The 12,951-nt window shown below is 36.9% G+C and overlaps 2 protein-coding genes across 2 annotated transcripts; both read left to right on the plus strand.

The window, feature by feature from the left end:
• Positions 1 to 7,984: 7,984 nt before the first annotated feature.
• LOC106134412 (sarcoplasmic reticulum histidine-rich calcium-binding protein) lies at positions 7,985 to 8,935 on the plus strand. The gene has a single exon (XM_013334473.2). It carries the CDS (start codon positions 7,985 to 7,987, stop codon positions 8,933 to 8,935), a length of 951 nt encoding a protein of 316 aa, XP_013189927.2.
• A 2,041-nt stretch (positions 8,936 to 10,976) lies between these two features.
• LOC106134413 (uncharacterized) lies at positions 10,977 to 11,690 on the plus strand. Its single transcript, XM_013334474.2, has one exon. It carries the CDS (start codon positions 10,977 to 10,979, stop codon positions 11,688 to 11,690), a length of 714 nt encoding a protein of 237 aa, XP_013189928.1.
• Positions 11,691 to 12,951: the final 1,261 nt, after the last annotated feature.

Here is a 12,951-nt window from a genome sequence, read left to right on the forward strand (position 1 = left end):
ACAGACATTGTTTATAAAATCTCTCATTCTTGAATAGATGTGCAGTTTGTTTACAAATAATAAACAAGCTATTGACACCAACATCCACCGGGAGTTTATTACGAACGGAAACCTGTGTTTTCAGTTAGTCGTTCAGATAAGCGAGATCATGATGGAGCTCTGGATCTTCTCCGTTTTGATCTTCGTTCACCTGGATTCTTCTGTCGCGTTTTACGTTTACGATGAAACACCTAACGTGGGATTCATAAGCGAAGGCAACAGCTTTGGTGTCGTTGCCAAAGATATCGGTACAACCAACAACAAGGACGCCATGACTTATGGCGTGCGCAGCATGTACGGCGGATCAGGGAAATATGGTGCAAGGCTATTCCAAACTAACGCACGTACTCATGTGGTCGATTCGCATTTTAAAATACTGAAAACACCTACGTCCGCGACTAAAATCGATAACCAAAAAGTTGTTTTTAAAGTTGAACCAAAAAACACTGAACCATCTCAGGAGCACAGAAATTACGCAGAAGAATCACCAGCCAGCAAGAACGGCGAGGCACATAACTACAACCCCAGACCCACTAATGGGTACGCTCCCCAAAATTATGCACGGGAAGAAACCGTAATGAGTGTCGGTATACCACAATCAAAACCTTTCAGTAAAATTAGTAAAGAACATCACGATCCATATCTTATTAATGTTCATAAAACTCAAGTTACAAGTGGGCAAAAAGTTAAATTTAGCAGCAACCAGTTTCCTAGTATTCGACGTGATTCCAATAATCAGTATACTGCGGTTCGAAGTGATAGTAGTGAACAATATTCTGGTGTTCGAAGGGACAATAACGAACAATACACTGGCGTTCGCAGAGACTATAATGAACAATACGCTGGTATAAGAAGAGATAACAATGAACAATACCCGGTTATACGCAGGGATAATAGTGAACAGTACTCTGGTATTCGGAGGGATAACAACGAACAGTACCCGGGTATCCGAAGAGACAATATTGAACAATATCCTAGTATCCTGAGAGATAATACTGAAACATCTATGTTTCCTAATAATGTTCAACAGAATAGATTGGAAGAGATCTACAGTCAATATAAGCCTAAATATAATAATCAGATCAGCCAGAAAAAAATTGATAGAAGACATTATGATATGGCGGAATATCAACAGAATAGAGAAGTAATGAATAACGTGGCAATTGCAACTGCAGACCCGAATATGATGAAAGCGGCTATAGAAAAGGAGAAGTTCAAGCTTAATATACGGCCAGGTGATATACCTAGGATAGGTGGTTGGGAAGAAAGTGTAGATGTTAAACCCTACGCTCTATTTTATAGACTAAGCCAAGAACAAAGTAAACGTCAGTTTGGCAATGTACAGCACTTTATAAACGAAGATGAGAATGAACTGAAATCTGATAATTTTGTTGAACAAGTACTCCACACAATACCGTCGGTTCAACCCACAAATGTTCCAAATTCCATGAAGTTGAGGATGAAGATAAAGAAATACTCTAATTTTCGCAGCCAATGAGAGGTGTGACATCAACTGTATGTGTACAATTTCTGTGGTCATAATTAATCTTGGTTTAACATTTTCCAATATTAATTACAATGCAACGAATCGAAATATTCGAAGTATCAGCTGATACTCGACCCGTGTTATGTTCATCAAAGAAAACGTCATAATATCCAATAGTAATTATGTTATTCATGTTTGTGACTTTTTTAAGTCAGCGGAATGACAATATACTTACTTACTTAATAAATGGCATGAAAAAAAATTCTAAATTATCATGTAATACAAGAGGAAGGTTAGATAGTTAGTTAGGTAACTATTAGCCCAATAAGGTTGATTTGAACTGGTTATATATATTCGCAAACGATATACATAAGCCAGTTCAATAATCTATCTATACATATACTCGTAATAAATCTGTAGAAGGGTCAATTCTGTACATTGAAAATATTGAAAAAATAAATAGCAGGGGTGTTACTGGATCGATACCAAACACAAATATGTGATTAAAAAAATTTTTGTCTGTCTGTCTGTATGTTCAGGCATCACGTGAAAACTAACGGTTCGATTTTGATGAAACTTGGTATAATTATACCTTATTATCCTGGGCATAAAATAGGATACTTTTTATCCTGGAAAAATACGAAGAAAAAAAAAACTTAATTTTTCAGTTTATCCATAGACGTTGTTCTGTAGAACCGCGAACACACGTTACGTTACCCGCAGTGGATTCAGCGCCGTAACGGTAGCGCCGAAAGTCGGATTTAGCTTGAACCGTTTGCGGCATACGCGGGCCGCTACTAATTACTATGAAAAAAATACTTTAGTCCGGTCAATCTAGACATTCGAAGCTACATTAATTCCCATCAAGCTGAAAATGAGTATAATTGTTTAAAACACAATCAAAAGCATTATTTCAATATTCCCCATGATTCCGGTTTAAGGAAAAAAAATTACCCAAGGTCAAGGGTAAAAAATGGGTGTTTCGCGATTTTCTTCAAAACGGTAAGTTTTTCAAATCGGAAAATTACCTCAGATAAATTGTAGATCATAAAGTTATCTATAAAAAAGGTATAAATATTCATGGGGAATTTTGAAATAATGCGTTTGATTGTGTTTTAAACAATTATACTCATTTTCAGCTTGATGGGAATTAATGTAGCTTCATTCTTATTTTTTGGTCTACATTGACCGGACTACTTACTACAGAACGCGAACTCAACAGCGGTAGCTCAATAGAGGGATCTCTTTAATTATTATAGGCCTAGCCGTAATTGGGTCCAATAGATATTTATAAGATGTCATTGTCAGAGTTACTCAAAATGGAGAAATAAACCATCCACGCGATGACCGACATCCGGGCGGACGGAGTCGCGGGGGGAAGCTAGTTTTGAATAAGTCTGCAGACGTAAATCTGGTATTAACATAGATTCAAAAGATACATGCCAATAAATCTATCGACGGCTAGGCTACGAAATGAAGGCTTTAGGAGAAACTGCAATAAGCTAACTCGAACAATGTTTATATGTATTTTTTTTGTTGGTTCACAGAGCAAATGGAGCAGCTTTCCTTGCTTTGTGGGTAGACCAATGAACAGTAGAACTAATTGAATTAATTTTCGTTCTTTTTGAATAATGAAGCGATGGCGTGGTAAACGTGAAATTAATAAATGTTTATTTTATGTTTTTGTATTGTTTTTTTTTATCAGAATGCACGAAACACGTTTCTTTAATATGTTGTCTCAGTTAATTTGTTGCCTGCGGTGTTCTATATTTTCTTCTTAATATTTATTACTTTATTTTTTTCTATAATTAGAATGATAATGGTTTTCTAATATGTGAATAGTGTAGTAAAAGAACTCTCAGGCCCAACCTTGCATTACCTTAGGCTTCGGTTATAGCATAGGCTATGTCGCAATTTTATTTTGATAAAATATTAAATTTTTGTAAGACTATGTAAATACAACCTTGGCAAAAACTTAATACCTAATACAGTTTCTTTCAAAGAAGAAATCAGTGCAGACAGCGATAAAGATAAGATACTCGTACTATGTTCAATACTGCAGAATTTAACGACAATTCACTACTCAAATAATTTTTCAGACAGGTTATTAAAAATCATAATACATTGAACCTCTATAAGGTCGTTTACATAACCGAAACTAGGTCTGTCATAGTTCAAGCCGAGTCCTCCACCAAGGCCGAGTGGTCACAAGAACGTGTCTTTTTTACTCCGACACCACTCGCAGAATGAACGCGTAGCTATGCACCGTATAAATTAATACAGGGTTTATCATTGACACAAATGCATTGCCCAATCTAGAGAGCGCTCTCATTTATGCCAGCAAATGCTATGTTCACTATATAAGTATAAGATTTGACCTTTGCAGTCATTACTGCAATCATGGAGCGGCTCGGCGTAGTGCTGGCGGTGGTCGCTTGCGCCTCCTGCATGGAGATGAAAGAAACTGTCGAGAGAATGGTCATGGTCAGGACGACAGGATCAGACCTGCAGCCCGCGGCGACCGGGTACATTTACAAGAAAGAAGACGACGGCCCAGAGAGCGTCATCAAAATGAAAGAGGACGACGTATTAGAGCATTTGTCTAAATACTACAAACAACCAGAGGCTTTCGCCGCGCCCATTCCGGTCGCAGCAGGACCTTTTTACTCTAACGAAGATGACGTCAAAGCAGCATCCCATTCTAAGGAGTACGTTATCCCTGTTGTAGAAAAACCTGAAGATCATGATGAACATATTGATGGTATAGCTGATGATGAATACGATAAGATTTTTAAAGGATACGGTTTCGGGAAATACAATGAGGACTTTGCCGATTATTTGCGCGATCTGGGATATTTCAAAGATGGATTGCACCATGAGGCCGGTAGTGGAAATGAACACGGATCTGACGGCCACCACGAGCACGGTGACAAAGGTTACAAAGGATATGCCACAAAACATCATTATGATAAAGGAGGAGCAGGGGATTACAATACTGAGAAGTATTCCAGTTTCTCTGTTTCCAGGAAAGGAGAATATAAGAAAGACTACGACAACGCAGACTCGAAAGGGAAGCATTACGAGGCAGGGCGCGGTTATAAAGGGGGCGATCACGGGCACAAGGCCTCCCACAGCAAAGGCGAAGAGGTCGATGGATTTCACAACCTCTACGATAAGAACGAGTTCAAGAAAGACCATGACTTTTACGATGGCGAAAAGAACGAAGGTGGCTTCCACAAACACAGCGATGGACACGTACACCATGGATCAGACGCCGGAGGGTTCCACAAGGGAGGATCACACGAGTCGGGATCACTCGAGGGTGCTCATGGAGAAGGTGGTTTCGTCGAGAAGGAGTCCGGGGATGACCACGGAGAGAAACATTCTAATGAAGAAGGAGAAGAGTCTTCAGGACACCACCACGGAGAATTCGCGGCTCAAGGCGGCAAATTCGGCGGCAAGAGTTACGGATACGAAGTTAAACATTAAAATAATTGTTGTGTTGTTATCTTTAGTAATGTTTGTAAATATGTGGACGTTTAGGTGTTAATTTAAGCCATAATTCTTATTTATTTTTACGTTATTAAATGTGATAATTCGTTACGATTTCTAAGTTTTATTGTTTTTTTTAATACCCTATAGATGCATGGGAATGGCATTATAATAGCAACTTTCTATTCAATGATTTTATAAATCTGGGTGCAGGCATAAAATGCATGTTTCAATTAGATACGATTCATGCATGTTTGTACGAATACCTGGATAAAGAAAATATGTATATTTACGTACCTACAATAAAATGAAACATAATTATTTTTTAAATTATGCATCATAAATTCATAGATATAGTCACGATTTATCTAGACTCTCAAGTTAATAAGCCTATCCCTTAGTCGCCTTTTACGACATCTATGGGAAAGTGATGGAGTGGTCCTATTCTTTTCCTTTTTGCACGGGAACCACACGGCACGCGGTTTTTAATACATATATACATAAATATTTATATATTTAACGATATTTATATATTAACGTATATAAAATTGTTTAAGTCTTAGGTATCATATCTTGTAAATGACCTGTTCTCCCTTGCCTCAATTTTGTATGCTATCCTCTTAATGTCAGGTTGGTTGGAAAAGATCCCACTTAGGGATAAGCCCGCCTTGGTACTGTACTACTGTTTTATATATTTGTAATGTACGCCTTTAGTAAACAATAAAGCATTTATAAGCTCGTAATAAAGGTACTGTTAAGTACTATTTCTCATTTTAATCTATGTAATAAGTAAACACTAGCTAGAGTGTTACTTATTACATAGAAAAAATGAGAAATAGTACTTAACAGTACCTTTATTACGAGCTTTTTTTTAGCTGTGTTACCACAATAAAGACATTTGATTTGATTTGTGTGGAGGGAAAGGTCAGAGTGGGAAGGTCTAGACCACACTAAGGACGTCCTGGCAAAGGGTAAAGTAAAGTAAAAATAATTTATTCGTAAAACACCAAAACAAAAAAACAAACAAGAATATGTACAAAAATAGAAATGTAGTATGGTGCTCCCGAAAGGGTACCCCCTCAGCATAATGCTGGCTGTAAACAATATGCTACACAGCCAACGCTGATCTTCCGGGGGTAAAGTGCATAAAGAAAGTTATGAATGTGGATGAAGCGAAAGAAGTATTAAGAATCTGGAGAAGGATATACTAAAATTATAGCACCCATGCGATTTCCAAAGAGCTGTATTCTTTTGTGGAGGTGGCGCGGGCAAATCTGCGGATAAAATCTAGTGTATTATATATTTAAGTTTTTATAAAATAAAATAAAATAAATTATTCAGAAAATTAAACCTACATTGCGATTAATTACGATTAGTAAAATCAACAAAATGTACTTACCCGACAATTTATTGTAGCTTTGTAGCACATTTCGTAGCTTTTTGTAGCAGTTCGTAGCATGCGTGTCCTAAATTGTTAAGTTACTAACGCGCTTGTAAAATAAATACATGCATAAATCACGCCTCTTTCCCGGAGGGGTAGGCAGTTATTATGTCGTATTTCATAAAAATACGAAATATTTTATATGCCGTGTGGTTCCTGGCACCAATAGAAAAAAGAATAGCACCAATCCATCTCTTTCCCATGGATGTCGTAATAGGCAACTAAGGGATATGCTTATAAAATTGGGATTATTTTAGGCAATGGGCTAGCAACCTGTCACTATTTGAATCTTAATTATACAATTAACCAAAGAGCTGAGCGTGGCCTTTCAGTATTTTTAAGACGTTTGGCTCTGTCTACTCCGCAAGGGATATACACGTGACTATATGTATGTATGTACGAAATATTTTATCAGGATTAGGAATAAAAATTGAATAGGAATTATGCAAGTAGTTACTTTGACTTGTAATCAATTCATTACCATTTTATCGGTTTATCTTATCGACTGAAGGCTGTTCTCTTTTTACAAAATATTATATTATAACTCATCAACTTTCTTTCAATATCGGCCTTATTTAAAACCCAATTTACTAGCGTAACGTTCTTACATACATATGTAAGAAAGTTACGCTAGTAAATTGGGTCGGTTATGTATGTACATATAATCACGTTTATATCCCTTGCGGGGTAGACAGAGCCAACAGTCTTGAAAAGACTGATAGGCCACGTTCAGCTGTTTGGCTTTATGATAGAATTGAGATTCAAATAGTGAAAGGTTGCTAGCCCATCGCCTAAAAGAAGAATCCCAAGTTAAAAGCCTATCCCTTAGTCGCCTTTTACGACATCCATGGGAATGAGATGGAGTGGTCCTATTCTTTTTTTATTGATGCCGGGAACCACACGGCAGTAACACGGCGTAACGTTCTTCCGGCAAATTTCTTCTCTTATTCCAAAAATACCGCAATTTTCCCATTTCTCTACGCCTATTTCATAACTATGTCAGAGGCGCCATACAAGGTTCTTGTATAGGCCCTTCATTAGGTTACTATTTGGGCACATCATATCAAAAGTTCCATCGCACTCTGGGTTATCGACGTCCAAGGGGAGGAACCTGGGGTCCTTTTAAGACCACTTTTATTTACTCCTTAATCGTGGTCGTTAGAACTGCCATAGTTATGCAATTAATTATTCGCTTATTACACGGGTATTGTCTTGCCATTTCTAGATCAGACGACTCACGCCAGTCGAATTATTTTTTTGCCCGAAACCGGCGCGGCGTATGCTCTTCTAAAAAAAGCATTTCATGCCAATTTATTTGTGGTCAATTATTGCACAATAGCAAACTTTTTCACCTGTTCCTTTGTCACCCACAACCTCGTCTAATAATGATAACAAATCGTTACATGGTTACGAGAAAGGTATAACGCATATTCACGGTCCTTTTGTCTCTAACCTAGATATAAATATTGAGCAATACAGTTATCAAATTATTACAGCACAGGTCGTGGTACGGTTCACATCTCAAGATGGTCAAACTAGCGTTAGGAGCTTTAGCGATCGCAGCGGCTGCCTCGGCAGTGCAGGTGAACCCGGCGGCAACTAGTTACATCTATCGAAGCGACAACGGTGGCCCAGCAAGCCTTATTCAGCTAGGAGCTCATGGGTACCCAGCCTTACCTCTACCTGCACCAATCGTAGAGCCTTTGAAACCCATAGAAGCATACGCTATTGGTCCCGTCCCGTTACCATATGTCGCTGCCAAACCAATCGTAGTTGTTGATGAAGAGGGTGATGATAGCGAAGAAGATTACGAAGATAGTGCCGAAGGATTAGATCACGGTCATGCATACGAAAAAGGGGGTGGCAGCAATTATGGCGAAGAATACCACAAGGCTCATGGCGAGAAAGGAAGTAAAGGATATAAGTCTAATGGACATCATGCTAAGGGTGCATCGGGTCACTACGGGAAGGAACACAAAGAAGGGTATTACAATGAAAATGAAGGAGACAAGGGACTGAAATACGACAAAGCTGATTCCCACGGGAAACATTACGAATCTGGAGAAAGTTACAAGGGTGGAGATCATGGACATAAGAAGCATTTCAGCAAGGGCGAAGAAGTGACTGGATATCATAAGGTGTTCAACAAGGATGAGTTTAAGAAGGACCATGATTTCTACGATGTTGCAGATAACAGTGGACACTTCAATAAACATGGTTATGAGAAGAAGCACCACGATGCTGAGGAAGGAGGTCATAAAGAAGGTGGACATCAAAAAGGTGGTTTTGATAAAGGTGAGTTCGGGAAAGGTGGTTCATATGCTGAAGGGGACGTTGATGATGCTGAAAACAATCATTCCGCTGAGGAAGAACATGAAAGTCACTATGGCAAGGGTGAAGAATACGGCAAGAAGGGAGGAAGTGGACACGAGAAGGAGTATGCTTACGACGATGATGATGAAGAAGAAGATTATTAAACGATACGTGTATAGATAAACTTATTTTTTAACGATTTTGTTATGTTTGATACAATTTAATGCTGTAAATATTTTTGTATTGAGTAAATAAAACTATTTATTGTAATTAATTAATATAATTTTATTCCTTTTTTTCTCATTTCCTATATTTGTGCTCTTAATATGTTTTGAAGATCTTAATATTGAATTGATCTTATAATTAAAATATAAGGGCTATATACAAACGCTTTCGTTTGTATTAGGGTAATTTATTAGTATCTAAAGAGTAAAAAAAAATCGCGTCGAAGCTATAGAAATCATTTTATTTGATCTTGATATTTAAAAGATTTTGTCTTTTTATAAGATTCATAATGTTTTTGAATTCCATAAGATGATCACTCTTAAACCGCTAGGTAACTTGGAAGATTAAATTAAAGCAGAGCAAAGAAAATTAGATAGGTTCGTCTTTTAATACAAGTTTCTGCAATCTCGTCAATACGGCATACACTCACACAATCTTGTTTATATCCCTTGCGGGGTAGACAGAGCGAACAGTCCCAAAAGACTGAAAGGCCACGTTCAGCCGTATGGCTCAATGAAGGAATTGAGATTCAAATTGTGACAGGTTGCTAACCCATCGCATACAAGAAGAATCCTAAGCTTATTAGCCTTTCCCTTAGTCGCCTTTTACGTCTCATCAATTGTCATCTGAGGATCAAGAATTAAACATAATTTTACAGTGTATGGTCTTTGTAATTGCACGACGGCGTTTTTTATTTTTCGTAGATTCAAAAATTGTTTAATTTACGAAATTATAATAAAAATTATAAAATAACACGAGTTTTTTTTTTACATTTTTCTTTTTTATTACAATTAATATTTTTTTTTACTATATTTTGTGAATAAGACAAATTTTAACGGTAATCGTTTTACTATCTAACCAAAATCGTCTGAACGAACATAAATATCGCTGAAGAAGTAAATCGAAGTCAGGAGATTTTTGTATTTAAAGTGTGATTCAGCGCGAGGCGTAAATCATCAATTAGTTGTCCACGACCATATTAACGCTCATTCACGGTTATTTTGTACAACGGTAATTAAGGGCAATCAAATCAATGCCATAATTCATTGTAATCAATGTGCAATGTCAATAAGTGTAAGGTCTGATAACAGTAGGTATCAGGTTTTTAAGTTGGATGAAGCCTCACACATCTGAGAGAACCCAATTCAAATCTGAGCAATAGTTCTCGCGACAAAAATACTAAAAATCACATTTTTTGCAATATCTTTCAAGTACAGAAATCGGTTGTTAATTTTTTTTATAATAGATTTGAAAGCGCTTTATCTCAATCTGCCTGGTGGAAAATAAGATGAGGCCTATGGTTGAGTATTTTATCACTTTTGCCTTGAAAATCCCCAAGTTATATAATTATATCGGGGAAAAGAGATTAAGGAAGGGAATTCTATATCACTTTATTTTTTTATGTATGAATTATAATGTACGAATATAGATTAGACATTTTGTCTTATGGATATCTCTTACTTGCAGAGGTTTGAAGTTCATTTGTTGACTGTACTAATGATCTTTGAACTTGCAAGTAATAATATATCTAGTTACCCTAATAAATTTATTATCACTACATAGTATAAAACAAAGTCGCTATTTTAGTCTGTTTGTCTGTATTTCGTAACAGGTAGAGTGATTCAAGAGGAAGGTTTTTATGTATAATTTTTTCCGAATTTTGCACCCGTGCGAAGCCGGGGCGGGTCGCTAGTGTACAATAAAGTATTTACAAATAAACAAACCAATTACCAAATAAAAGGGCTTGTTTAAAGACAATCCATTCCGACACATCGAGTCAAACCTTGACCGATCCAAGTCGTTGCACCGATTACGAATCAAGTCATGTGGAACTGTCTGCGGTAGCTACACTCATCTTTAAGTAAAAAATACATCCTTCTCGGTATATTTCTGACAAAGGCTATAAAATACCCGTCGGAAGGCATGTATGTCAGTGTCGCAACCTACTTCGATTGCGCAAGAGTAAAAAATTAGACCGCTATGCAAAAGAAAATATGCTTCGCGTTATCATTGACCGTCTTTTGTTACTGGGCTGAGTCATCGCCGTTAAAAGTGGGTACGTTGGGATTCGACAACCTAGATACAGACATATCAGACTTGAAGTACGAAGTCGAGGAAGAAGATCTCGATGATTTCGCGAAACTACTTGAAGAATCTGACGAAATTAGTGAAAGCGCTAAAGATGGTAAAGCTAAAGTGAAGACTTTAGGGTTTAAACGGAAGAATGCAGCAAAAAAAGGTGTTACAGGAAAGAAAAACATACAAGATTTAAAAAAGTTTTACAAAACTGGAGCGTTGTACGACGACGGAGATTACGATGATGAAGAAGAATACGGATTAGCAGAAGGGGTTGCGGGACAAGCTGTTAATGTGAAAGGGAAGGAAAACATTAAATACAGAAAGGGTACAAAAGTGAAAGGTTTCCATAGAGTTCATCACAAAGACGAATACAAGAAAGACAAGGAGTTTTACGAAGATGACGAAATAAGTGGTTCTATAAAAAAGACTGGAGCTAAGAAGTTAGGGTTCAAAGTTGGTGCCGGTGCTGGTTTTCAGAAAGGCCACTTCCATCACGACAGGCTGAAAGGAATATATGGAAAAGAAGGATTCGCTAACAAAGGTTTCTTTGACAAACAATTCAGCGGTTTTGCAGATTCACAAGGTTTTGATGGAGCTTTTAAAAATAATAGTTGATGATCTATACACTATGTGCTTGTAGTGAAAATTAATAATAAGTAGTCAGTTTTATTTAGTTCAAATTATATGCGCGTTACGATTTTTGTACCAAACGAGTTTCGAAATAAAACCTTATTTAAATTTCTATATTTTTTTTTATAAATGTACGTTACATATGTAGAGGAATTGATAAACTACATTTGGAAATTATGAAAATTTAGCTATTGTGAAGGTGGAATTACGACGTACAGATATTTTAAATATAAAAAAATACCTACATTTACTGCGTTGAATTTTAGGACTTAGGACTTTTCTTATGTAAGTAGCTGTATTTGAATAGATTTTTTTTTGACTCATTACTAATGTCGACCAATTCGGCGAAACATTTTATTGAAATGTAACAATCTGAAATTATTGATTGCGTGTCCAACTCTTACTCGTAAATAGCGCACTAAAGAGGTTTAAATCAAAATTTAATAAGACCACCGAATAATGCGTAAATAATTAAATTCTCATTAGCAGGTAGTGAATTGAATTTCCATTTCAGCCCAGTCCAGACCTTGGTTTAACGGCATTTTTTAAACACGTGTTTATAGGTTTTACATCCTTTATGAAATAAAAACAAGATTGAAATGATTGATTTTATGAAACTAATTCTTGGCGTTAGTTGTAAGTATGCAGACATTTGTAACAGCATTTACAAATAATAATATTTTCCTTCATTAACATCAGAGTAACCCAACAAAAAAGTGTGATGTCCCCAGGTTCGAATCCATTCGCGACCATGTATCAATAACTTTTTCTGGGTTACGTATCTATTGTTTAACATCCGATGTTCTCTTACGATGAAAAGAACCATCATAAAGAAACTTGCATATTAAGGAAACTGGATGTGTAACCATGATTCAGTATAAGTTAGGTTCTCCTGCAAAATTTGCGGGACGAGACGGTAGTCGCTTTGTCTAATATCCTGGACTTACAGAACCCAGCGTCATGGTCATAGGCATACCCCTAGCTCCTCTCCTGAGAAGAGAGTGACAAGTCCGGGACTACACTAACGCAAAGAGGATAAACTTCGATTTTTTAAATAATATCAACTGAGAAATTCGTTAATACCAGTCTTCAATTTCAAGTTTGCGTCTTCCTCTCGATTCAATCTAATGGCCATATACTGAAGATGCCTGTACCATGTAACCACAGACGTAATCTGCTGCCTTTGATACTCCGAAACCTGGCTATTAGTAGAAATATGGAGCTGCACCATGGAGAAAACCTACAT

Source organism: Amyelois transitella, chromosome 20, assembly GCF_032362555.1.
Source record: "Amyelois transitella isolate CPQ chromosome 20, ilAmyTran1.1, whole genome shotgun sequence".
NCBI lineage: Eukaryota > Metazoa > Arthropoda > Insecta > Lepidoptera > Pyralidae > Amyelois > Amyelois transitella.

Coding starts and splice junctions, on each gene's coding strand:
- LOC106134412 (XM_013334473.2), top strand. CDS start 7,985: ATGGTCAAACTAGCGTTAGGAGCTTTAGCGATCGCAGCGGCTGCCTCG.
- LOC106134413 (XM_013334474.2), top strand. CDS start 10,977: ATGCAAAAGAAAATATGCTTCGCGTTATCATTGACCGTCTTTTGTTAC.